General features: G+C 37.4%; 2 protein-coding genes across 5 annotated transcripts; one reads left to right on the top strand and one right to left on the bottom strand.

Annotated features, from left to right (window-relative positions):
• The first annotated feature begins 1635 nt into the window (after window positions 1–1635).
• On the top strand, window positions 1636–21189 carry LOC133532113 (origin recognition complex subunit 4). 3 transcript variants are annotated; one of them, XM_061870634.1, is made up of 8 exons: window positions 1636–2259; window positions 5499–5624; window positions 7561–7780; window positions 8345–8542; window positions 10854–11074; window positions 16662–16870; window positions 20296–20606; window positions 20680–21189. In XM_061870634.1, exons 1-7 carry the CDS (start codon window positions 2050–2052, stop codon window positions 20558–20560), a joined length of 1449 nt encoding a protein of 482 aa, XP_061726618.1. In that variant the 5' UTR covers window positions 1636–2049; the 3' UTR covers window positions 20561–20606; window positions 20680–21189. The 3 variants fall into 3 exon arrangements, with proteins under 3 accessions (XP_061726618.1, XP_061726620.1, XP_061726617.1); XM_061870636.1 differs by having other exon boundaries at window positions 10857–11074; window positions 20296–21189; XM_061870633.1 differs by having other exon boundaries at window positions 20296–21189.
• LOC133532121 (uncharacterized) lies at window positions 13154–16107 on the bottom strand. 2 transcript variants are annotated; one of them, XM_061870650.1, is made up of 3 exons: window positions 15025–16107; window positions 13784–13949; window positions 13208–13286 (listed from the first exon to the last, which is right to left on the bottom strand). In XM_061870650.1, the coding sequence occupies exons 1-3, from the start codon at window positions 15179–15181 to the stop codon at window positions 13241–13243; spliced, it is 369 nt and encodes a 122-aa protein (XP_061726634.1). In that variant the 5' UTR covers window positions 15182–16107; the 3' UTR covers window positions 13208–13240. The 2 variants fall into 2 exon arrangements, with proteins under 2 accessions (XP_061726633.1, XP_061726634.1); XM_061870649.1 differs by having other exon boundaries at window positions 13154–13949.
• Window positions 21190–27991: the final 6802 nt, after the last annotated feature.

Genomic DNA, 27991 nt, shown 5'->3' with positions numbered 1-27991 from the left:
TCTTATCTATGGGATTCAAAATATCTCTACACCAAATTACACCTAAATCGGTTCAGCGGCTTAAACGTGAAGAAAAGTTAAAAAAAGTATTTGTTTAAAGTTAATATATATTTTTACTACGAAATGGTCTCAATGTGATACCATAAATGAATTTGAGATTTCCGATTTATACAAATACGATACGAAACATGGCCTAGTAGCTTCACTGATATAAGATATTAAGACAAAATTGAGAGCCCTAAATAAAATTTCAAGAGTAGATATCTTGATATTGAAAAACTTGACGAAATAAAACTTGTAACAAATTATTTCAACTGTCATTCTGTAAAAGTGGCCATGTCGCTAAGACGCATAATTTCCGAGATATACTCAAAAACCAAAATATGGGACCTTCAAACCCTCCCTCTCCCCACCCGACTTTTGATGTTCACCTGCTAACTAGTCCAAATAAAGTTACGTAGTTAAAAATTATGTTCCAAGCATTTCCCCTCTATAACTTTTTTGGAGCATTCATTGCCGGGCGTAATTGCTTTGGTATCACAGCTAACCTACTTACTAGGCCATATTACTTGGCACTGGCAGCACCCACATACTCTCTTTGGTAAACAATGCTGATTTGGCGCCGGTTCTCTTTTCTCTTCGAAAGAGAAGTTATTCTCTATGTATCGCAAGTGAAGAACCTGGGGCTAATAATCGACAGTGGGCTTACATGGGAACCTCAGGCGTCCAAAGTTATTTGTAGATTGTAGAGTTATTAACTTTTTGACGACCGGTCTGGCCTAGTGGGTAGTGACCCTGCCTATGAAGCCGATGGTCCCGGGTTCAAATCCTGGTAAGGGCATTTATTCGTGTGATGAGCATGGATATTTGTTCCTGAATCATGGGTGTTTTCTATGTATTTATAAATATTTATGTATTATATAATATATATCGTTGTCTAAGTACCCTCAACACAAGCCTTATTGAGCTTACTGTGGGACTTAGTCAATTTGTGTAATAATGTCCTATTTTTTTTTAACTCGTTAAGAACACTCTATCGCCGCTTTAAACATTTTCTCCCGGTCAGCACAAAAACTCTCCTCGTCCAAGCTCTTGTACTGCCGTCTTTGATTATACCAGGGATCGGAACCGGATTAACTTAGAACGAAAAAATACCGTTTTCGTTCCCATACAAAAAATACCGGTTTCCGATCTCTGGATTATACTGATGTTTGTACACTAATCTTACCCAAGATTTGTTGAATAAAATTTACCGGTTACTAAATAATAGCTGCATTCGGTTCATGTATGGTCTTCGAAAGTATGACCTCCTGAAGTATCTCCTCTTTCTGTAGTAAACTTATTTGGCTCCCTATACGAGAACGTAGGTTTCTCCATTCTATGTACTCTCTACTTAATCTTGTTTGACCCGTCCGCCCCAGATTATCTCCGTTCGAAATTCAAATTTTTTTATACTAGGTACATATGTAAAAATATGTGAATGTATGTCTAGTATCATTAAGTATATATATATATGTGTCAGTTTATCAATATACTTTTAAATTCATCTTTGAGTCTTGGTTAAAATTTCATCAAAAGTAAAAATTGACCAACCATAACAAACAAAATTGATATCTTGAATTCATATCCTATGATCACTACATCATGTGTAGCAGTTTACATATTGACCAGTTATGTCTACGCATTGCGCAGGTAGGAGTGTTAGCACATGCGCAGAAGGGTTACGGTGTATTAGCAAGAGTTTCATCAACTATCAATCAAATTTTATATATCCAGTAATTTTGAGAACAATCAGAAAAGCGTGTGGAAAAATTTAAAATCAAATATGCTTAGCCTGAAAATGACTTACTCATCTGCAATCGATAGCTTCATGCAAGTTTATCGATTTCTTTAATCCATTCAATTTTTAGCACTAGCCACATCCTTAGAAATGTCAAACTAGAGATCTATTCTATTGTCAATTGTCAAAAAACCGGCGGGAATGGCTGTGTAACGTCAATAGGTTATGTATTTGTATGCGTCCGTGTTTATTTCAAGAATTAACTAAAAATGTGTGAGCTCAATTCAGCAAACTTTACTTCTAAGCAAATAAAGCTAATAAGAAAGTATTTAAAGCTCAGAATAACGGAGGATAACGTTACATTTCGCGGCCACGAACAAGAATGGAACCATGTTTACGATCTTATGAAGAGAACAGTTTTACAGGGAGAATCTCACTCCGCTTTATTAATTGGGCCTAGAGGCAGTGGAAAGACTACCGTAAGTATTCCATTTTGTAATTTTAAAGCTTGTATAAACCAAATTTTCCTTTAAAATGGTTATTTAAAAATGTATCTTCAACGGTCGAATTCACTTACATGCCAAAGATCCAAAAGTATATTTACACGACCTTACAGTCAATGTATTACGGCCCGGCCACGACTTCGCGCGGCGGCGGCAGCGGTGAGCGGCGGCCATAAGTGGGAACGAAAGGTCGGATCGCTGCGTCTCGCTCCAACCTATGCTCGCCGCTCGCCGCCGTGACTGCCGCGCGATGTCGTGGCCAGGGCGTTAGAGGCATGCATGTATATTTTCATGGATCATAAGAGAGGTGTTGGGCAAAATTCTGGTCACTAAAAGAAATAATGAGAAGTAAGGACCTAGGTACCTATACAAAGAGAAAGACTTTCAATACATGCATCCTCCCATGCATGACATATGGATGCAAACCTGGTCATGAACACCAGAACATAGAGACAAACTCATCAAATGCCAACAAGCTATGGAGAGAAGTATGCTTGGTACAAAACTAAGGGACAGCATGGAGGCAGAGGAGATGCCTTTGCACATCCTCGCAGAGTGCCCTTGCCTAATGCGCACTCGTGACTCAATCCTGGGCAGACACACATGAGGATCCTGCAGCTGTTTGAAGTTGCAGGTTTGCATCAAGAGTTGTAGTAGGTGGCGATCACAATAGAGCGTTACATAGCCCCTAATAAAGAAGAAGAAGAAGGGACAGAATCCGGAACGAGGAAATAAGGCAAAGAACAAAGTAAACATACTCAGCATATCAACAAACAAAAGTGGAGGTGGACAGGTCACACGCTGTGTGACAACAAAGAAAAATGGAGCAAGCAAGTCACCCACTGGTACCCACTCGGCTGCAAGTTCAAAAAAGGTCAACAAATAACCAGATGGGAAGATGAAATCTAATTTACTCTAGGACCCCGCAGAGTTGCTTTGGACAGTCAGCATTGGAAGTTGAAGAGTTGGAAGAGGCCTATGCCGACAGGCACACCACACTAAGAGACATTTAATAATAAGACAACTTAATAGGATAGGTTGTCTGGAAGAGATCGCTTTTTAGCGACAAGACCGCCTGTTGTTACCTGGTTCTATTTTCCTTTAAAATCTATTTGTAGTTTTACATGTATGTAAAATGTATAATTGTTGGTGCAATAAATAATATTTACTTACTTAGTATTTGTATTTACAAGTGATTCATATGTGGATTAAAGGCTTATTTAATTTAATTTACTTGTTTAAGTATTTTATTTTGATTTTCCTATTAGATGACCAAAATTTCATCTACATTTTCTACTGCTACATTTTGAACTCATAGGTACAGTCAACCAATTTGAATCCTAGGCCACTATAGAACCTTGTCGCTTTAACTAGTCTATACATGACATGCATCACTCAATAAGCACTGTCGTAGAAGTCATTATGACATGGTTCTATAGTGGCCTAGGAACCAAATTGGTTGACCGTACATACAAATGTCACTTCTGTTATTGTTTATTACTCATAACCTTTCAGTACTGTCATATTGTTGTTGCTCCCGCTATAATGATGTACGGTGAGAGTCAGAATGGCAGGTGTACCTAAATAAAATTAAATGAAAACCATACCATATTTTTGTACCTTATTTGTACTATTTAGTACCTCCTTTAAAAAAAATTGTACCTCACGGTACTTAAAGTTATCACCAAAAAACAGTACACCCGCCATCCTGACAGATAGAATGGCGGGTGTACTTTATTACGCTATGTTCCCGTGGTTATTGATAAATTCTATAATAGCCAAATTTTTGTTCCTTTTTTGTACCTTCATATTCAATTATAATATGAGCCATTTTATTTGTGGTTTCCAAGTTTTACCCATTTATATTTTGCTTGCTATTACACTTTTGCAGGCGTTATAATTTTTCAATGTATCGATCTCATTTTTAAGAAAAAACGCTAAAGTACAATTATTTTTATTACGCCAGGAATTAAGTACCTTTAATGTTTATTCTGTTAAGATCAAATAACTCAGTAAATCACGTCTTAAAAAAGGCTAGGCGCCAATTCAAAGAAATCTTCCTAAGAAAAATATTTTTTAAGGGAGCCTGGGGTCCGCTTGACAACTAATCCCAAGATTTGGCGTAGGCACTAGTTTTTATGAAAGCGACTGCCATCTGACCTTCCAATCCAGAGGGTAAACTAGGCCTGGTTGGGATTAGTCCGGTTTCCTCACGATGTTTTCCTTCACCGAAAAGCGACTGGTAAATATCAAATGATATTTTGTACATAACTTCCGATAAACTCATTGGTACGAGCCGGGGTTTGAACCCGCGACCTCTGGATTGCAAGTCGCACGCTCTTGCCGCTAGGCCACCAGCGCACATAATAACAACCAATTTACAATAAATTTTCCAAGACGTCTTCACTATAGCTTGTCCGTACTCGAACTGGCCGTTACTGTCTTTTTATAACAATTCAAAATGGCGGAAACCAGTGACAAGTAAGAGTCAATTGATACTCTTTTATAATCATAAATTCAACATGGTTGGTAATCATAGATAAAAGTAAGAATAGTCTTTTTTTTATGGAGAATAGGCAGGCGTTTGACCACGATCACACCGTGGTAAGTGATGATGCGGTCTACGGTGGAGCACGCTTACCTATGAGATACCTATTTACTCTACCCTTGAAGAGATTCAGATTGTACTCATACGGAAACACAGACTCGGGCAGGGCATTCCACTCCTTGGCAGTTCGCATAAGGAATGTTTTGGCGACCGGTTTGGCCTAGTGGGTAGTAACCCTGCCTACGAAGCTGATGGTCCCGGGTTCAAATCCTGGTAAGGGCATTTATTCGTGTGATGAGCATGGATATTTGTTCCTGAGTCATGGGTGTTTTCTATGTATTTAAGTATTTATAAATATTTATATATTATATATATCGTTGTCTAAGTACCCTCAACACAAGCCTTATTGAGCTCACTGTGGGACTTAGTCAATTTGTGTAATAATGTTCTATAATATTTATTTTATTTAATATTTATTTATTTATTTTAATGTTGAAGCGAAACGCTTCGTGCGTATTTGTGGAATACCTACCATTACCATGAAGCGATGCCAAAGTGCCGATTGTCTGGTAGTCCGATGGTGAAATGGGTACGGAGGAAAATCATCATTATTTATAAGCTGTTTATAAATAATGATCCTTACAGTATAAATAATGTCTTGTTTCAGTTAGTCAATTCAGTTCTCCACCGGCTTGGAAAGGAAGCAGACCTGGCTAGCGACGCCATCATTGTGAAGCTGAACGGGCACTTACACCATGATGATAAGGTGGCGCTGAAGTCTATTACAGCTCAGGTAAGGCCATTATAATTACGGCAATGTTGAAGGCAGAAGACCTATGGGCCCTCACCCATTGACAAATATCTAAGGATGGGCCTTGTGGGCACTAAGAATGGTGCTAGTTCAGTGGTGTCTAGGGTTTCTAGTTTCTCGTCCTTTTTTATTTCTCGAGGCGCGGGAATACTCGACTAGGATTTCTAGAGTTTCACGAGTATCTCGAAAAATGTTGAAAGTTTCAAAAAACACCATGATATTTTTCTTTGGTTTGTTACAAATTAGATTCATACGAGTCGTAGGTGAGATCAATAATCAAACAAATGGTACATTTTTATTACCATAAATTACACTTAATTATAAAAAAAAACAATAATAATAAAAATTAACTGTGTGTGAGCTATGTGTGATAGTGTATAATATTTATTTAGGTAATTAACAAAATGTAAACAAACCACAATATGGTAAATTAATAGGCAAGAATATTCAATACTATTAGAAGTATTAGAACAAATTAAATCATTTTCAGAAAATACTTTAATTTGTTTATATTTGAGCCTGGGGCACTGGAGGCCTTGGTCACTTTTTCTTAAATAAATAAATAAATATTATAGGACTTTATTACACAAATTGACTAAGTCCCACAGTAAGCTCAATAAGGCTTGTGTTGAGGGGTACTTAGACAACGATATATATAATATATAAATATTTATAAATACTTAAATACATAGAAAACACCCATGACTCAGGAACAAATATCCATGCTCAGCTCATCACACGAATACATGCCCTTACTAGGATTTGAACCCGGGACCATCAGCTTCGTAGGCAGGGTCACTACCCACTAGGCCAGACCGGTCGGTCGGTTTCTTAGTATATGACATTTATTATCAGTTTAAGAATATTCAAGTCAACTTACAGAAGTTTTACTACGTAATATTACTTAATACTTACTCAACGTAACAATGAAGCTGCTAAAATTCTGCTATTTTGCTAATTGGGACCGTGCGAAGTGCGTGGTGGGGGTAAGTAAAGCGATCCCAGCGCATAAGGTGGTAAAAATTTGAACTAACTGCGGATAGCGTCTTTAACATTTCGTACAATTATATGGCTCGAAATGAAACTTTGATTTACGATTACTCCTGAAATATTCATTTAAATTGTATGGTGTAAGGGACCGTTGTAATCTGTATGAAATGCTTAATATAACTAATGTATTTATTTTGATAATTGTTAATAATGTATCCATGTAAATAGCTTTGCAAATGCCACATATTACGTGATCTTTTTCTAGAAGTTAAGAATGGATATAGTAAGTTATCCTTAAAAGATAGACATTTCACATCGCGGACTTTTTTGTAGACCTATGAATGAGAAACAACCCCACCATACATTGTGTTGTTATAGCTCAAACGGATTAGGCAGCGTTTTCGATTAAAGCTCCTAGCCAGCGTGATTTTTTCCGACAACATCGTTATATTTCAAACAATTTACACAAAACCTTAACAAGTTATATACTTAAGCCTTCCTCAAGAATCACTCTATTGATAGATGAAAGTCGTATGAAAATCCGTTCAGTAGTTTTTAGTTTTGGAGTAGTTTTATAAGATGTAGTGAATTGACGTTTTCCCCTAGAATTGCGGACACTAGGTTGCGTGACAGTCGTGCACGCTCCCAATAGGAATGTATTGGGATGATTTTATTTATTAACAGTAATTTAGTTTTATAATGTTTGTTACTACATGGCCCTATAATTCGTTTTTGTATTAGAAAGAAGATAAGCAATCTTGACGTGTCAATTAGAGATGCAACGAATAGTGGCTTGGCCGAATACCGAATATTCGGCGGCGCCATCGGCCGAATAGCCGAATATTCGGCCGCCGAACGCCGGTCCTCCATTTTGCTGTTTCGATGGTTCCTTTTGTCAGTATAGCGTGATTTGTGGTATTCTTTTCAGATGCAACTAGAGAACTCAGTGGGTGACCGTGTCTTCGGCACGTTCGCGGAGAACCTCTCCTTTCTCCTGTCCTGCTTGAAGAGTGCTGATAGTCACAGCAAGAGCATGATCTTCCTGCTTGAGGAGTTCCACGCGTTCTGCCATTCGGCGCGTACGCAGACACTGTTGTACAACTTGTTTGATATAACGCACGCAAGGCAGGCGCCTATGTGTGTTTTAGGTGAGTTCGAAAATACACACAAATTTTTTTTATTTTTTTATTTAATTTATTAAGGATCACCAACAGACAATACAACAGAGAAAAAATTATCTGTAGCTTACATAAAATTAAGGGTAGATGTTTGTCCAATTATAGGTAACCACAGCTTATTCCAGTATCTTAGGATAAACAATATAAGTACAGTAAGACATTTAGACTTAAGCTATTAATAAATAAAAAATAAAATTTAACTAAAATTTAACAAACTTCAAAAGAATACTTAGCAGGAAATTATGTTAATTGAATTAATTAATCTGCATTTTGCGACAGAAAGTGACAAATTAACATATCATTAAAAACGAAAATACGAAGGAGATGAAAATACAATACAATATAAATGTAAAGGTTGCAGTCTAACCTAGCATGCACATTACCGTCTCTCTTCATATCCCGAATACTACTCGCAACCCTCAGTACTCCGCCATTTTGAAAAATGTCCACCGCCATTTTGTTTTTACCCGACTGCCAAAGTAGGGTTATGGTGTTGAAGTAGTTGTTTTTCCTGAAAATATATTTAATTTTCAGGCATAACCAACCGCCTAGACGTAATGGAAACTCTAGAGAAACGCGTCAAATCTCGTTTCTCTCACCGTCACATATTTATATTCCCCGGTGAAGGCTCCAACCCGCACGCGAGGCTCTTGGACGAGCTGGTGGAACTGCTATCGGTGCCACTGGAGAAGGCGGAGAAAGTGAAGAAACGAGCGAGGAAGAAGAGCGTGGGTGAGATATTTTACTTGTAACACTAATTACTTCAAAAGTAGAGTGGGATTGTTTTTTATTGCTATTTTTCGTGATCATTATCATCATTTATTTATTGACAGATAACAATTGTCCACACAATACACTCCACATATTACGTACACACTATTAAATGTTATTCTTATAAAAAATGAGGGGGGGATGGTATTTATTTTCACTACGAAAAAAAAGATAAAAAAAATTTTTGAATGTTTAATTTGAGCTGTTTCAAATGATACCCCACTTGACCTAGTCACTGGAGTTTGGCCTCCTCTTAATTTTGGGCATAGTTAATCAAAATAAAATATAAAAAAAAAACTTTCGGATTGTCTGGGTTAGCGTTTTTCATAACTATTTCAAATTTCAAATCCATAGCTTAAATGCTTCTCGAGATATTCAGCGATGTGACAGACAGAAAGACAGACGGACGGACGGACAGAGTCGCGCCATAAGGGTTCCTTTTGTACCTTTTTGGTATGGAATCCTAAAAAGATGCAAACTGACCTATAGTAAATTCCGATGACTGAGCCTGACTGACTGTCCTTTGATTGAACAAACGTAAAAAATAAACGGGATAAACATATTAGACTGCGTTCCCACCAGAGATTTGCGAGAATGCGTAGCGAGTTATGTTAAGATCCAATAGAATCACTACATACATGCTGAGCTAGAAAATTGTATTTTATAATAGAGAGCTTTTCAGTCAACGCAAGCAAGCAACGAAGCTTAAATTAAAATTTTTAAAGTAAAATAAAAATAAAAATTAATAATAATTTTACTAAGAGTCAACAAAAATAAAACTTTAAACTAATAACATCTTATAGGTAAACAAATCAAAAGTATACGGCTATTTAAGATACGCGAGCAGCCGCGATACCTTCATATCATACTCGTACGCGCCCCGGCCGCCGGGGCCCGGCGGGGTGGTCAACGACACCTTCTCGTAACTCATGAGGCCCTGGTACTTGCTCTGCGCTAAATTACATTTTTAGACAGCTTTTTTCTCAATTTTTGCCACCGTAGTCTATGGAGACTAACAAGCAACGGTAAGCGGTTTTCCGTAGTCTATGGATGTCGCTATATTAAGGGTGTCACATGTGCGTTTATGACTTATGAAGCAATTGTTTTAACTATACAATTTAAAAATAAATAATTAATTTGAGCTATCGTTTATTTTCCTCCTCTAGACCGCGGCGAGCTGTGATTGGTCAATTTCATTATAGTTGACTAAACCGTTTCGAAATGAATATTATAGTTGATTTGGGAGCCCATACATGAAAAGAAGATTACAGTTTGTTATAAGAAATCTTAATTCAACCATTAGACCATTACAGTCGACAAGTAGAAAAACAAATTGATTCTATGGGCATAAACATTTTATTTACAATAACAATATACATAATGGATATATACAGAAGTATTACTACAACTAGCTTAAATCTAAAATAGGCCCTTGAGGCATTATAACAAGGGTGCTGGCGGCATTTTATCGTTGTATCACAATGCGACGTTATGCGAGGAAGCCTTCGGTCAACAGTTACGTCAACCAAGCGCTTCGCGATTTCTGCAAAAACTTGTGCGCGCTGTGACCCCTTGGACCTAGAGCCAACCATTCTATTGGTTTTCAAACAACGCTACGCATCCTCGCTTAACTCTGGTTGAAACGCAACCTTAAACTATATATTAAATAGGGAGTATTACTGAAATGTTCTGCCGCCAGAGTGCAGCACTAGCACCTTTCGTAAACCATGGAGTAACTTATACATACTGTGCCTTAAACTGTTTTTTGACAAGTTTTCACAGATAATAAAATATGTCATTGATGCATCAAGGCGGTTTGTTTATAAAGGGCCTACCGGGAAACGCGAAAATCAAAAAAAAAATTAGTTATCTGCCTCTTTATCGCTCGAATATGCAAGAGTGATAGAGAGGTTAGATAACGAAATTTCGATTTTTTTGTTTCGTAGACCCTCAGATTGTGATGACTTGTGGTAGGGGCGCCCTCTACGCAGAGTTTCGCGTAATATTCCCTATTTATGCTCTGTATCTTTAGGTATTTAAATAAAAGTAAACAAAATCTACCCGCAAATGGCTCCTTAAGCCAATTGAGGGTAGGAAAAGACATTACATGATCAAATAATGTAGGTTAAAGTCAGGTTCAGTGACACAGCCAGGCGGTTTTGTATTTGGTTGGTTAACCAATAAATGTTATAACTACCCGAAAATGTACAAATTGTTTGTTTATTTTTATTTAAATACCTAAAGATACAGAGTAAAAATCGTTTTTTTTTAGCAGCTGAGCCAATGGACACTGACAGCCAAAGCAACTCTATTCCTATAGAAATATTAAACCGTTGCAAAGTAGACCCAAAGGAGTTTTCGAACCTAGACCCAGGTTTTGTGGAGGACTGGAACGCACATGTGCTAGCTTTGAGGGGGGAGGAGAGGGTGGTGGACGCGTTTGAAAAGTTGTGCTATTATACCAATAATGAGCAGATTTTTAAGGATATTTTGGTAAGTAGAATGCTATTAAATTATATTCGGATCATTTCGAATACTTCTGAGTGTCGGGTAATTCGGAAAAGAATCCAAAATCAAAGCAAATTTGAGTATTTTCATGTTGATTATCACCTACTGTTGACGACTAGTCTGGCCTAGTGGGTAGTGTGTTCAAATCCTGGTAAGGGCATTTATTCGTGTGGTGAGCATGGATATTTGTTCCTGAGTCATGGGTGTTTTCTATGTATTTAAGAATTTATAAATATTTATATATTATATATATCGTTGTCTAAGTCTAAAAACAGTAGAACAAAATAGTACATTACGATACAAGTGCGAAAAATATATTCCTATTCGCACATGTATCGTACAACGTTTTACAGTACATATGGCCCAAATGTTCAGCACAGTAACGTAATGTGCTAATTTTCGCACTAGTGCGATAAAATAGCACCATATGTACTGTAAACTATATTCATCCCTCTTTTCGGGGTTAAGTATTGATAGGTCCTGGTACGGGCATTTATTCGTGTGATGAGCATTGATATTTGTTCCTGAGTCATGGGTGTTTTCTATGTATTTAAGTATTTATAAATATTTATATATTATATATATCGTTGTCTAAGTACCCTCAACACAAGCCTTATTGAGCTTACTGTGGGACTTAGTCAATTTGTGTAATAATGTCCTATAATATTTATTTATTTATTATTTATACTGTTACTGTTGGCTTGGACAGTTTCACTTTAAATATTACTTTGTTTAACTAATAATATATATGTATATTATTTTGCAACCAACGGATAACTGTTATTGGCATAATACTATGTAAAAATACCTACGTAAATTGTATATATCATAAAATAAAATAATAAATAAGTATTTTATGGAATTAAAATGACAAAGTAAAGTATTCGAAATTACCCTAACTTATCAAATTTTAATTCTTTGATAACAATAACTTATACATAAACTTAAAAATAATAATAAAAACTATAAATAAACTTAAAATAAATTTCCTATTGTAACTTGTGGTCATTTTCAGCTCGATGTGATAATATTGCAATTGATATCGTAATTAAAAGACAATTTATGTACTTACGTATTTTAATGTTATAGATATCTAAATCAAATTGACATAAGTAATTCTAAATCGTTGATTTAAATAAAGACCGATTGTTCTCGTACTGAATAAGAACATAAACTTTAGTAACGGAACCGTCCAGCGCCATCTACTGTCAAATTCCAAATACGATTCTATCACATATAAATATCATCTTTCTTTTTCCTTGCACCATTTTTACACGTCGCTGTTTAGTGCGATGGTTGACTGGTAGAGAATGCCATTAGGCATTAAGTCCGCCATTTGTATTTTGTGCAATAAAGTTTAAATAAATGAAGATTTAATGAATCTTGGCTTATAAGAATGATGTTGACGTGGGTGTGACTTCTTAAAAATATGATGGCGGTGAAAAGGTTAATTTCTAACTATCGCGAACCTCTCCTATGTCCTTAAACTACGTCCAAATGACCCGGGTATGTCCTTAAACTACGTCCAAAGGACCCGGGTATGTCCTTAAACTACGTCCAAAGGACCCGAGTATGTCCTTAAACTACGTCTAAAGGACCCGGGTATGTCCTTAAACTACGTCCAAAGGACCCGGGTATGTCCTTAAACTACGTCTAAAGGACCCGGGTATGTCCTTAAACTACGTCCAAAGGACCCGGGTATGTCCTTAAACTACGTCTAAAGGACCCGGGTATGTCCTTAAACTACGTCCAAAGGACCCGGGTATGTCCTTAAACTACTTCCAAAGGACCCGGGTATGTCCTTAAACTACGTCCAAAGGACCCGGGTATGTCCATAAACTGCGTCCAAAAGAGAGGTATGGGCACTGTGAATGTCATCTCGCTTTGTGTGGTAGGGCACAGCACAGCGGATGACATTCCAGATCTAGAGCAGAGCCCAACTGGAGAAGTACCTCCACCTTACAGAAACCCGCAGCCAAATAACACCAGACCCTACTCATAGTGTTGTGTTAAGGTTGCCATAGCTCAACGAGGGTGCGGAGTGTTAGGATCGGTAATGCGCAATTGCGCATATAATTACATAGTCTACGGAGACTGCTTACCATAACGCGGGCTTTATGTAAAATCTACACATTATGCGAACATTTCTTCTCAATATTCACTAATCTTATAGAACTTAATATTTTCACTGCCGGCTCTAAAAAATCACCAAACATTTCTGCCAATGGTTTTAAAGCATCCCTTACACTTCTCCCCACATTACCAGCGAAAACTAAAGGCGGTTGTATTATAGAATTAAATACTAACGCCAAAACTGGCTTTAAAAAACTATCCGACAATATCTGAACGCTTCCTACTATAATATTTCTAAGCGTAATAAAAATAAATCGCTCCAAATTTAACAATATAGCCACTGGTATATTCGCAATAATTTGAGGTATAGAAAATATTTCCGCTAAGATTCTATTAGGTATTCTAGACATTTGAAAAGCAAGTCTTTCAGTATAAGTATACATTCCTGATGTCGCTAAATAATCTCCTGTAGTTTTTTCAAAGTAATATAAATCTACTTTATCAGGTGAAGTTTCGTTAGTATTTTCTATAAATTTCGACCAAAATGAACGACTAGGCTCTTTAATGGTTGATAACTTCTTTTTCTCATGTTTCTCATGGTTTTGGGTATTATAAACTAACATATGATGAGGTAGGACGTATAAAGGATGGTCCCCGGAACCATTCCTGATGGTTTTGATGGGGCTGGACGCGACGGGTAGTCGAGGGGATGTCTGGGTCGCGGCGGTTGTTGGCTCTTTTTTCTTATGCTTTTGAACTACGACTTGTAGGTATGAACCGGTGTCCGCTGAAAAAATAAAACGACGTAAAACTGACGTATACCGCATAGATGAATCGAAAAAACAAAGGGAGGTCTTTTCCCAGCTGTGAGACGCTAAGTTAGGCTAATAAAAATGGGGGTAGGCTGTAACGGGGACTCAGCCGCAATGGTTTACGTGAAACGTGGCGTGGAAAGTTATTTATTTTACCGTTTAGAGCCGAAGGCTCGAAGCTTACGGGGGCTTATAGCCTTAACACAACAGTAAAACACTGTGAAGTACAGAGCGCTGCATGTGCCCTGAATGTAAGATCGCGCGCTGTGAATTGCCCTATACGCGGTAAAGGGCGCCGCTGGCGCCCTGCACGTCGGAGCGCGCAAAGCTCATAATGTAAAAGGCGCGGTATGTAAATAAGCGCGCGGAGCGCGCTCTGAATGTCGGGCTCGAGCCCGACCTTACCGTGTGAAGGGCGCCGTGAATGTCAGAGCGCGCGAAGCGCACCTATAGTATTAAGGGCACCGCAGGCGCCCTCGATGTAAGAGCGCGCCAAGCTTACAGTGCAAATAGCGGAGCGCCGCAGGCGCCCTGTGTGTAAGAGCGCGCGATGCCTGCTATCTTCGCTTACAAATACAAATACTCTTCACTAAACACCTTAATAGAAGGAAATAACACAGAAAGAAAACAGCAACACAAGTAGAGGTAAACATCAGGCGGTTTTATCGCCAAAAATATAATAAACTAATAAATGGTCTTGTTATCGTTGATAACTATATCTATCAGCACGCGTACGACATGGCCTCTTTTCTCATCATGACGTCTCGCCGGCAGACTAGATGGCGTTGATCGCCGCCCTTTCGCCGCCGCAAAGCCGCGTTCAGTTTTATACCGTGTCGTACAGCTGCGTTCGTGACCCACAAATGGTCTCGCCGGAAAATCAGCGCTGACTTTTGAGTTAGCATTAATGCTGAGGCGGGACTATTTCGTGGTAAACTATTTATTTATTCTATGTTTGTTTCTTTTGTTATGTTGTTATACTTTTGTATGTCATAGTTTATCACGAATAAATGCTATGATTTCTGATTTCTGAAAAAAGTCGCCGCTCACCTGACGCTGGCGAGCGTATCTCGACATCCGTACTCTCTTGGTACTGAGACGAAGTATCCAGTTGTATGTTGCCTATCTCTACCTCCTTAGCTTCTACACCTCGATTCGTTGTCGAGCTTGTGTATGTAGACACGTATTTTTTTGGGGATTGTGTCATTTTACTATTAAAAGAATAGTTTTAAAGCTGTTACTATTTTATTTTGGTAAGTTCACAATTAAAATTGTAGTAAATATTTTATTTTGGTAAATAAACAATGATGACAGTTGTGGAACGAAGTTGATTGACATATATTTCTTTTGTGTTAACTGACACATTTGAAGTTTTCATATTAAATCATAGTTAAAACCTTCCAATGAGGTGTCACATCATTACAAGCTTTTATTTAACTTGCCCTGTTTGTTTGTTTTGATTTTTCTTTACATCTAAATTTATTATCGTTCCTACATTCTCATTTGGATTAGCAACCTTGTGTTTGATAAAAATTTGCGCCCCCGATATACGATAGGGAGCGTGCATGAACTGTAGGAGGCAGCACAGGAGCCGTCAGATTTTTGGCGCGAGGCGTAAATGTGATGTTTATTGTTCCGATGTAGCCCACAAGATGGCAGAACCTACTATGCACAAGAAAACACGTGACGTGTACATGTGCATGTTTATGGTTCCGATTCAGGCCACAAGATGGCAGACCCTCCAACGCGCACGGTCCCTATTATTGTTTTCATAAATAAATCGACATGACACTGGCAATCAACTGTAAGCCACATAAAAAAAAAAACTTGCCCTGTTATGAGTAGTATGTACAGTTGTGTGCAATATAATAGCAGTACATAAGAAAATGTAAATTAAGGGAAAACTATAACTTTAGATCAATAATTTTGTATATTTTTATATAATTATTCTGCATTACTTGATATTGTTTCAAAATTCAATGTAACCTTTACTTAAATGATATTGGAAGTAAAAAAAAAATATCATGAAAATCGGCTGTTTTTACTAAGTTGCGAAAATTCCTATAAAAACGTAAAACCCTACGAAAAAAAATACAATTGTGTACTGTAATTGTAATTTAGAATATGTCCTATTATTTCCTATTATTTAAAGCACTATACAAATCTCGGCGAGAAACGGGTTTGCAGGCCGCGTATCGCTACAGACCTCGCTACGCTCGGCCGTCTATATCTAATAGGCCTGCAACCCTTCGTTTTCCGTCCTCTATTAATGTACTCTTCTTCTTCTTCCTCGCGGTGTCCCGGCATTTTGCCACGGCTCATGGGAGCCTGGGGTCCGCTTGACAACTAATCCCAAGATGTGGCGTAGGCACTAGTTTTTACGAAAGCGACTGCCATCTGACCTTCCAACCCAGAGGATAAACTAGGCCTTGTTGGGATTAGTCCGGTTTCCTCACGATGTTTTCCTTCACCGAAGAGCGACTGGTAAATATCAAATGATATTTCGTACATAAATTCCGAAAAACTCATTGGTACGAGCCGGGGTTTGAACACTTTGAACCCGCGACCTCCGGATTGCAAGTCGCACGCTCTTACCGCTAGGCCACCAGCGTTAATGCACCTCTATTAATGTACTAATTTTCCTAAAAATATAATAATGTATTATTATTATATTATTAATTTTCCAGTTTCAAATAGTCTGCACCTTATCTCCAAGCAAGCCGTTCATAGAAGCGTTAGACATAATATCAACCATAGACAGAACTGTGGCTCCGGAGCATAAAGTAAAACTATTACAGTCTCTGTCTATCTTGGAGTTGTCTCTGGTCATCGCTATGAAGCATGGAATGGATATATTCGACGGGCAGCCTATGAACTTCGAGATGGTGTTACATAGGTAAGTCGCATTTAAGATGCTGCCAATACCTATACTCTGTATCTTTAGGTATTTAACCTTTTGAACACCACGCGGCGTGTAATCGTGAACCTTGTCAATACGCATGAAGGTTGATATTGGGCTGTTGCCGCGCGCGTCATATGACGTCTTTGGCGGTCAAAAGGTTAAATAAAAGTAAACAAAATCTACCCTCAAATGGCTCCTTAAGCCAGTGGAGGGTAGATGAAAACATTACATGATCAAATAATGTAGGTTAAAGTCAGGTCGTTCAATGATCGGGGGGGTGCAGAGGTGACATGCTAGCGAGCCCCCTGCACCCCCCTTAACGGCATGGACGGAAACGCCGCAGGGGAGATTAGTGGGTATTCTCCTCCTCTCCCTCTGAATAGCAGAGGGGGTTACGGAAGGAGCGAGTCCCACATACCGCCCCCCCAATGGGCTTCCCTCGCCCGGGGGGCCATGATGCGTAAATGCATTCACCCCTGCGACAACAAAAAAAAAAAAAAAGGTCGTTCAATGATAGATCCAAGCGGTTTTGTCTTTGGTTGGTTAACCAATAAATGTTATAACTACCCGAAAATGTACAAATTGATTGTTTACTTTTATTTAAATACCTATAGATACAGAGTATAAAGCGCGCACACTGTCTATTTGTATAGGAGTGAGTGAGATAGCTCTGTCGCATGTTATTGCACCTGGGTGACTAATAACCATTGACAAAAACATTAGATTATTTGTGTAATAGTACTCGTTAGCTTTTGTTTAGAGTACATCCATTTTTAGACCTCCGGCATCAAAATTAGTGGAACCCTCATACAAATTTTCATCCCCTTGTTTAAGGGGTTGATGAATAAAAGTTTAGATAATTTTTTTGTTGTTTGTGTACTAATACTATCCTGCATACCAAATTTCAGCTTCCTAGGACTTCAGGAAGTACCATAAAGGTTTTGATGATCATCAGTGAGTCAGTGAAGAAATCGGTTTTTTTAGATATCATTAAAATCGAAAGTAAAGAGCTATGCAATTCAAACTTTTTATGTTTAGTAGGTCCAATATTGTTATCATATGCCGGGAATCTTGTTTATTAGCTCAAGAAAATAAATCAAACCGAATATGCGAAATCAGGGGAAATCACAGATAATTCGTGTAGTTTTGTAATTTGGTACAACTATACCTTGTCAACAACATCCAGATAAACATACTGAAAATCCTCGAGGGTGGCGTTATGCTGAGGGTGTGTGTGTGTGTGGGGGAGGGGGAGGGGGAGGGGGCTTGAATATCTGTACTAACTGAGCACGGGTCGACATGCTCTTGGTCGGTTTTTTATATTTCGTCGGCAGTTTTACAGATATTTATGATATGAGCAAAAATCTGAAAAAAGTACCTTCAACTAACCAACCACCAACCAACAAACCAACCAAAGGTTTTGACGACCAGTTTGGCCTAGTGGGTAGTGAACCTGCCTACGATGGTGTGATGGTGTGATGAGCATGGATATTTGTTCCTGAGTCATGGGTGTTTTCTATGTATTTAAGTATTTATAAATATTTGTATATTATATATATCATTGTCTAAGTACCGTCAACACAAGCCTTATTGAGCTTACTGTGGGACTTAGTCAATTTGTGTAATAATGTCCTATAATATTTATTATATATATATATATATATATTTATTTATTTAACCAACCGCCTGTCGGCCTGGTGGTGTGCCACGTAAATGTAGAGTTAGACACGGACATAGGAATATACCGGTTTTTATTGTTCTAAACCGGTTAATTTGACAAGAACTGTTTAAAAGTAACGGTTTTTCGATAGAAACCGAAACTAAAAGGTTTGGAAATTTAACCGGTTTGTGAGCCTTGGATATGACGTCCGACTTTCAATCCGGAGGTCGCGGCTTCAAATCCTGGCTCGTACAGTCAGCGTCAAATACTTCGTAGCAGTCAAAGTGGCCAAATAGTTCGGTACACCATACTAAATATATGGTGTACCGAACTATTTGGTTACTTTGGTTGCTACAAAGTATTTGACGCTGACTGTACCAATGAGTTTTCGGAATTTATGTACGAAATATCATTTGATATTTAGCACTAGCTTTTTGGTGAAGGAAAACATCGCGAGTAGACATGCGCGAAACAGTGCTTCAAAAAGTAATGCTATATCACATCACTTTTTCGAAAACGTAATGTTACACTGAGATATCACATCACTTATCACTCGAAACGAAACATTTACCCGAACGAATACAGCGCGCGCGTGATGGCAACATCACACTCATCACAGTCATCACAGTACCAACTACATTACGCAGCGAGTGTTAGGACTCTAGGGCGTATCATATCGGCGCGTCGATCTATTACGCATTGCGTTTTGTCACCGCCATGTGATAGATCGTTTTTGTTAATGTTTTTATTTTTATAGTCGTAAAATATGCATCATAGATAAAAAATAAAAGAAAATATCTGTTAATGAATGAGATAACGCATCGCATCGAGAGTCACTAGGTAGTATTTTTATTTGGGTATATCAATAAAATTATGATATGATACTGATACGAGAATGTACTGTAAACACTAGCTCACTATTAAATTAAAGATAAATAAGTAACTTCACTCGTGCTTAATTTAGTTTGCCGCGAAAGTCAACCAAACCAAACATTTCACAACAATAATAAACAGTAAAAGTAAATACGTTTTTGTTCGTCAAATTCAAACTCGCAAGCGAATTATCATTTAGCCGCATCCTTATAGGTAAAATACTAAAAACATTGTAAGCTCTATGGTAACGCATTACAGTTTTAAATCGATTGCAGGTGCAAAAATCCGTTATCGTATCAATTTAATGAAATTTGCAATAACTCAAATGCGACTGCTACCGACCGGCCGAGCGGACCGATCCGAAGTGTTCCGAAAGCATTGCGGAATGAGAGCGAGCGAGCAGTGAGTGCGGGTGCGAGCGGGATAGCAAAGTAATGATAGCATGGCAAACAAACATCACACATCACACCATCACGTCTCATTGCTCATTATACATTACGCGGATTGTACTTGAACGGACCTTTCGTACCGACTACCGGCGCGTCAATCTATATTGATGCTTTACGAGTTTACGCGCGCTTCGGCCAGTCATATGCTCGAGTGATGTTAGAAGTAATGCTTGGTTTCTCGGAGTGATGCGTAATGCAACATTACGCGTTTGAGTGATATCTCATTTGTGATGTTACGCGCATTACTTACACATGTCTAATCGCGAGGAAACCTGCATACATCTGCGAAATTCAAAGGTGTATGTGAAGTCCCCAATCCGCATTGGGCTAGCGTGGGGACTATAGCCCGAGCCCTCTGGTGCATGAGAGGAAGCCTGTGCCCAGCAGTGGGACGTATTATAGGCTGAATTATTATAATTTCTTATTATCTATTTCAGATACACAAAATTTGCCGCATCCAACTCGTCAACACAGACTGTGCCGAGACCCGTAATTTTAAAGGCCTTCGAGCACCTCCAGGCTTTAGAACTCCTCGTCCCCGTTCGTAGTTCCGATTACGCCTCGAACGAAACTACTGCTAGTAGAGTTCAGAAAGAATACCAGCTGTTTACGTTGTCAGCAGAAGGGTTAAACGAGGCTGTGGCAGGGTTTAAGGCGTTGCCGACAGAGATTAGCCATTGGCTTAATAGTGGGGATCTGTAATAGCCATCCCTACGCTCGAGATTCTATTTCGTTGGCTCTGTTCAAGGTACATAATAGTTTGAATCTGTAATAGTATTACTCGCTACGCTCGAGATTCTATTTCGTTGGCTATGTTCAAGATACATAATAGTGGGAATCTGTAAAAACGATACTCGCTACGCTCAAGTTTCCATTTCGTTTCTCACTGTTCAAGATACATAATAGTTTGAATCTGTAATAGTGTTACTCGCTACGCTCGAGATTCTATTTCTTCCCTCACTCAACATACGAGTATGTCATAAATGTCGCCTGCGGTATTTCCGGACCGATACGACCTTCAAACCTTCAAGAAAAGAGCGTACTCCCATCTTAAAGGCCGGCAACGCACTTACAACCCCCCTGGTGTTGCAGGTGTCCATGGGCGGCGGTAATCGCTTACCATCAGGTGATCCGTCTGCTCGTTTGCCTCCTCTACCATAAAAAAAAATGTCATAAAAAATTGTTTAATAAAATCTTCATTAGGGTTAGGATTCTATTTAATATAGTATATTTTTGCTATGATTATTGTATTGTTTTATTTATTTTAACTATTTATTCTGGCTATTATATGTTTTGTGCTATATGAAATAAAGTATGATCAAACACACAAACATCCTTTTATTTAATATACAGGTTGTTTATTGAATATATAGGTTATACTTAGTTGGCCATAAGTTCTGTCATAAAGGAACTGATGAAGTACTGTGCAACTTTTACTATGCGACAAACTCGGAAATCGTAAAAAAAGGCTTTTTCATACATTTTGGCTGTCTGCTTGACATTTTCTATGGGAGAGTAAATTTTTTTTTCGCGATTTCGCGGTTGGTTCCATAGTGAAAGTTACTCAGTGTGATCTATATATTCAGCCCGTAAATTATTGCAGGTGACTACATAAGCACCCTGTATAATTTATTCCTTGATTAGATACTCAAAGAGAATTTGAAATAGAGGAGTCAAAGTAAACTTGTAGCTACAGTAAATTTACCGCCATCTTTCGACGCATGATTAAATCTTTAAGATCGCCATTTGACTTTGATCCTTATTTTTTCACTGATATTACAATTATTTTCAAACTACATATTACAATTATTTTCAAACTACATATTACAATTATTTCGTTACATTCCGATGTTTATACTGATTTTAAATGTAACCTAACCTAACGATTAGAATAATATGCGGGGTAAATTGGCGCACATCTGCGAGGACCTACTTTGTGAAGCTTGAGGTAATGACGGTCATATCATTGTTTATATACAACTCTGTGTTGGAAATTCACAAGAATGCAAGCACTTTACTTAAGCGTTCGGATTGTCACAATTATAATACAAGGAACAGTAGTAAACTAATACTTCCATCACTTAGATTAAAAAAGTGTCAAAAACAGGGAATTTTCATAAAAATAAAGCTATTTAATAAACTGCCCACAAATGTCACAGATTTACCTTATAATGTATTCAAAAACACGGTCAAGACTTTTTTTCAAAACCATGCCTTCTATTCGATTACTGAATATTTATCATTACAAAATATTTTAATTGAAGCAAATTGTAAATAGATTTTTAATATTATTAATCGTATTTACTTCGTATAGTAAATTCATAGTGTAGAATATTGTGAAATACTGACTTACCATGTAATGATCATGTTACATTATGGTTAATAAATAAACTAAACTAAACTAAACTAAACTTCAACTTAACCTACCCTAAGTATCCAAATCGCTGACTCATTTTGTGATATGTGTTAAATGTTATTAAATATCAAAAAGTGGCGCCATCTAATAGAGCATAGGCCATAGGTATGACGGCATCTTTTCAAGCGATAGCGCAATAACCATTGTATGTCTATGCATTTAGTCTAGAATGAGCCGCCATCTCACGGAAAAACAAGGCATCACAAGTAGAACTTTGAATAAGTCGCCATCTAGCGGAAATTTAAGGAATTATAAACAGAACTTGTAATTTGAAGTAGTTACGCTACTTGCCACTAGGTAGCGTGTATAGCGTCTCAGAGCACGTTGCTACTCAACAATAGATGCCGCGTAGATGTATGAAGCTTTATCTGAGAAAGATGTTTGATAATAAAGTAGTAGCCGTAGTAGGTAGTAAAATACTATATTGCACAAAGAAGTACATAACAAAGAGTGAATACAATAATAGTGTAGAAAAGCAGATTTATCTAAGAAAAAATTGTTACAAATATTAAGTAATTGATGATTAAGCATTTTAGACATATGTTCGTGTTTTTTTCTATCAAGGGAAAGCGGTTTAATCAGGTTTCGAATCATTGAAATTAAAGAAAGTTATCAAAATTGGTATTCATACTTTTTGGCCACCATATTATGATTTCAAAGACGCTACGAGTTTTCAAAAACTGCGGCTGTACCCAGTGTACCTTAAAACGATTTCCCGCTCCCAACATCTCACAGCAACCCCCCGGAACCCCCTAGCCCGTGGGGGGAGCTAGATTATATTTTAATGCAATATTTCTACGTGATCATACAGCGTTTACGATGCGATGCGCGGTGCACGAGGTACTCAGTTTGGAGACGGGTCTTAAGATAGTACAAAAATTGTAATTTGATTTACAAGGGGGCAAAGTTTTGTTTCACTCGGTAGCAATGTTTGTTTAATCCTCGTGCCTTGAAACCTTCATCAGACCTAGATACATCCATACTTTTGTACCGAGTGAAACACAAAAAATTTCACCATTCCTTGGAATTAACTAGCTGTAAAACAGTACAAATCAAATTCAAATGAATTATTAAATATTTATCATTCAAAATCATGATTTAACAGTCAATCCTACCATTTAACATGAAGAAATAACTCACTATTTTAATCAACATACTTTGCAATTCTGGTAGATAATTTATATTTCATATTTTTTGTAGAAGGGGAGCCGAAGGCGATATGAGTCAACAAAATAAATAAATAAATATAAATAAATATTATAGGACATTATTACACAAATTGACTAAGTCCCACAGTATGCTCAATAAGGCTTGTGTTGAGGGTACTTAGACAACGATATATATAATATACAAATATTTATAAATACTTAAATACATAGAAAACACCCATGACTCAGGAACAAATATCCATGCTCATCACACAAATACATGCCCTTACCAGGATTTGAACCCGGGACCATCAGCTTCGTAGGCAGGGTCACTACCCACTAGGCCAAACCGGTCGTCAATAATAATACTTTAAACAAAAATAATACTTTAAACTAGTAGAATCATATAGGTAATCAAACCAAAAGCATACAAATAAGATACGCGGGCAACCTTCTTACGCGCCCGGCCCGCCGCGGCCCGCCTGGTCAGCGACACCTTCTTGTAACACATGCTCCTTTCTAAATAAAATTTTTGGACAGTTTCTTCTCAATTTTGGCCACAGTAGTCTATGGAGACTAACAAGCAACGCTAAGCGGCCTTCTTAGTCTATGGGTGTTGCTATATTACGGGTGTCACATGCGCGTTTCTGACTTAAGAAGCAATTGCTTCTACTATGCAACCAAATCAATTTTTTTTATGTTAGCAGCAATGTACTTAATTTGAAACTGTACGTTTGATTTTTCTTAGGTTGGTAGCCATTAATCATAGTAACGTTATAGCGATTTTAAAGCACAAGTGCTGTTATGAGGAATAGACAATATAGACTTTTCTTCAAACCTTTTATGTATGTTTTTATATTCGTGTTCATGAATGTATAATTGACAGATAACAGTAGAGGATTAGGAAAGTACAGTTCCTACGAATATTTTTCTAATACTAAATAATAAGAGTTTTGTACATTTTTCCCTCGATATCTTGAGACGTGTTTAACGTGTGCTGCGGTGTGTAGCAGTCGTTTCATCGGGTAGATTAAATTTGCCCAAATTCAGGCGGAGTTCATAGCGACGTACCCTGGGCTACACAGGTTTTGGCAGTGTATTTAAATCAATACATTTAAACTTTTACGGAGTTCCGGTTCGAGCGCCATCTTGACAGTCACGCCTCGTCATTAACGCCTCGCCTTCTAGTAGTTCTGAAATAAAAATATTTTATTTTATTTTATTTTTATTTTATTTATTAATTCCTTTGTTTTTTGCTCATTAATATTATTTAAAGCGTCATATCGATAGCTTATCATACAGTAAACTAATGTGGTAATGTTCAGTGAATGGAGAATAGGGTTGTTTCCAATTTTTTGAAACGCTTGTATTACGTTCTATTGTTCTAGTATTTAAATAAGTAATTAAGTTTTAACTTTAAAAGCACTTATTATAATAATTTACTAGTTCATGAGCCTTTTAGTTATAGAGTCAGACCAAGCTAAGTTGGCAGCGATTTTGACAGCGTGTGCAAGTGTTAAGTAAACGTCATAATTTCATAGAAGTTTGACGTTTAAAATAACACTTGCACTGTCTAGGCAGTCAAAATTGCTGCCAAGTTATCTTGGTCTGACTCTAGCCTCGCCTCAACAGCCGACTTCGCCTGCTAATAGGCTTGTTTCCAATTTTTTGAAACGCTTCTATTACGTTCTATATTAACTAAAAGTTGCCCTAAAATTCAACTTTTATACTAAAAACGGCTATAAATATGTTAAATTAACAAAATATATTTTGACAGATGCTTTTGCGCCCAAAACGCTCTTTGAAAATTGTGTGACGTCACAGTTTACGGTTTGACACATAACTACATACACACGTAGAAGATACGAACTGTCAACTGACATTTGTCATTTGTTGTTTATCGCGTAACTGTCAACTGTGTCAATCCGAGAGTTGTGACGTCATCACAATCTTCAATGACGTTTCGAGTTTGGTCACGTGACGTGTGCCAAAAGATATTTTAAATTCAATATTTACAAAAATATGGTCATTACAGGTCCCCTAAAAGTAGTTTAACATGTTTTTATAATCTAAAAGAATTTATTGGGATACAATTCTGCCCTAAGATTTGTAGATGGAACCCTATTGCACCCCTACAAAGTACATATACTCTAGCAAACCCACGTTGAGGCACGTTGTCAGTAGAAAAGGCGTCAAAAACCCTTCGCTCCTATATTTCTCCACTGATGGAAATGGCTTTCCCAACTATAGATACCTAAGTTAAATAGCGCAACACAAAAACATGACAAAAGTGTCCACATTTGTTGTGTGTTTGTCAAATTTATTTGACCCTAGTACTTTAAACAAATTAAATTGCCGGTTTTTAATATTTTAGTGTTATCAACTAGTTTAACATGTTCTTATAATCCAAAAGAATTTATTGGGATACAATTCTGCCCTAAGATTTGTAGATGGAAACAACCCTATTAATCTCGATAAGAGTTTAACTACCATTTTGGAGTCAGCGGCCGGTAGTCCAAGTGCTTGTAAAGTCCAGCTATCGCTTAGCAAGAGCTGATAAAATCACCATACACTGCCTTGTACTAACCGTACAATTTTACTCGTATTTAAAGCTCCTAATACCTTGATACTGGAAAAATAGTCCCACTGGACTGTAGCCATAATTTAAAAATAATGAATGAAACTTTTACAGTTTAACTCACGTATTTTTAATGACTTGCGCGACATGTTTTGAAGGGCCGATTCTGATTTGATATGTTACGGCGGTCAACTGGTTTTGATACGCCCGCGGGAGCACCATCTTTAGCAGTCACGCACACTACAACAAACATTATGCCTACACATACGCACACGAACAAATACGTACTCACACACTTTCCCTGCAGCGTAACCGGCACGCAATAATACCTAGTCAGATCATAAGTTATGTAATAAACATTTTTACCGATAAAAAGGATATAAGTAGACCCTTATTATTCATACATATATATGGGTTGAAAGCTAATTTAATACTGAAGTACTTGCAATACAGTTATTGTCATTTGCCGTCTCACTTTTGCTTAATTATATGTAATATCCAGTTGAAGAGATTTATTTCTATCAAGCAACATTTTAAAGTTTTGGTTAGAGTCTGCTCTTGCCAATATAGGCTAGTTTCCATAGAGTAAAGGTCCAATAGGTCCATGCTAGTTTCCCGGATTGTTTTAGTGTGAGTCATCCTTGAGTCGGACACTACTTATAATATAAATGACCATATTAGCTAAAAATCGTAATAATAGTACCTACATTATTCTTCTATCTATCTATCTATCTATTATTGCAGAGGCCGGGAAATGACAAGTCGAGAATGAGTATAGATTTTGTCGGACGATGAGTAGTAGAGTCCAACAAAGAAGACGAATACACGAAACGATTCCTGCCGAGGTACATATAGTGCTTTTCTCCAAACATGTGAGGAATTTAGGTAAACTAATAATTATTGAAGCATCAAGCGTTCACATCAAAAACGTCATAAACAATTTCCCTCTTTCATTATTTTTTAAAAGTTGAAGGCACAACTTATACTGTCATTCAGTACCATTCAATATTCGTACAATTTTATTTTAACGTGTTTTCATTTCCAAACTTAATGTATTAACCGTGGAGACTATACGTCTCTGTCATATTGTATAATATACTTGACTTGGTACATACTAGTTATGTACAGAATGTAGCGTTAGTTTATGAGACTGCTAGTTTAACAGTCCAGACGCGGTTTATTTATTTAGTATAAATTTTATTTTGACACTTGGAGAGACTTTACACCTCCAAATTTTATTAGTATTAGTACTCTGACATTGGGGACCTTTTACATCTCCAGATTTAATGTGTTTTTAACCATAGAGACTATACATCTCTATTGTATTGTATTAATTATTTATTTTAAGATTATTATAATGTAATGTTTACCCAGGTATTGGCTGTTGTATTTATAAATGTTGTTATGTATTTTTCATGTCACTATATGATGTTACTATAAATGTTGTATTGACTAGTAAAAGAGCCCTTGAGGCCTACTTGCAGAAAAAATTTTTGAATTATGAATTTTGAATTTTTTCGCCTAAACTTGCGTGGCCGTCCGTACCTCGCTGTAGAATAATGCTCAATTATTAAACAATAATGCTCTGCGCGTCGCAGGCTCCTCTACCGCATCCGAAACGGTTTAGCAGGAAAAGTGTCATTTTTTGTATGTATATAATGTTTAGAAGTATAATAAAATAGAAAATCTGCTGTCTCGGGCAAGATTCGCGATCCTATAGATGTGCCCCGTGAGGAACAGAACATACGCAATGCGACAAAATCAAAAACACGTTTTAACATTCCTGACAACATACCAAAAACAACCTACGTAATTTGGTCGGGTTATTTGTTAACCACAATAAACCATACTAAATTTACGGTGGGGGATAAAAAAATGTGAGACTGAAAATGACAAACAATAATAACTTTTTCTCTGCTATTACTGAAAGATATATAAGACTATCCCGTTCTGTCAGTTCCCCCAACCACGCATGCCCAATCCATACTCGA

The sequence above is a fragment of the Cydia pomonella genome, chromosome 26 (assembly GCF_033807575.1).
Source record: "Cydia pomonella isolate Wapato2018A chromosome 26, ilCydPomo1, whole genome shotgun sequence".
In the NCBI taxonomy this organism is placed as follows: domain Eukaryota; kingdom Metazoa; phylum Arthropoda; class Insecta; order Lepidoptera; family Tortricidae; genus Cydia; species Cydia pomonella.
The sequence above is the reverse complement of the archived record's forward strand: the minus strand, read 5'-3'. Positions and strand labels throughout refer to the sequence as shown.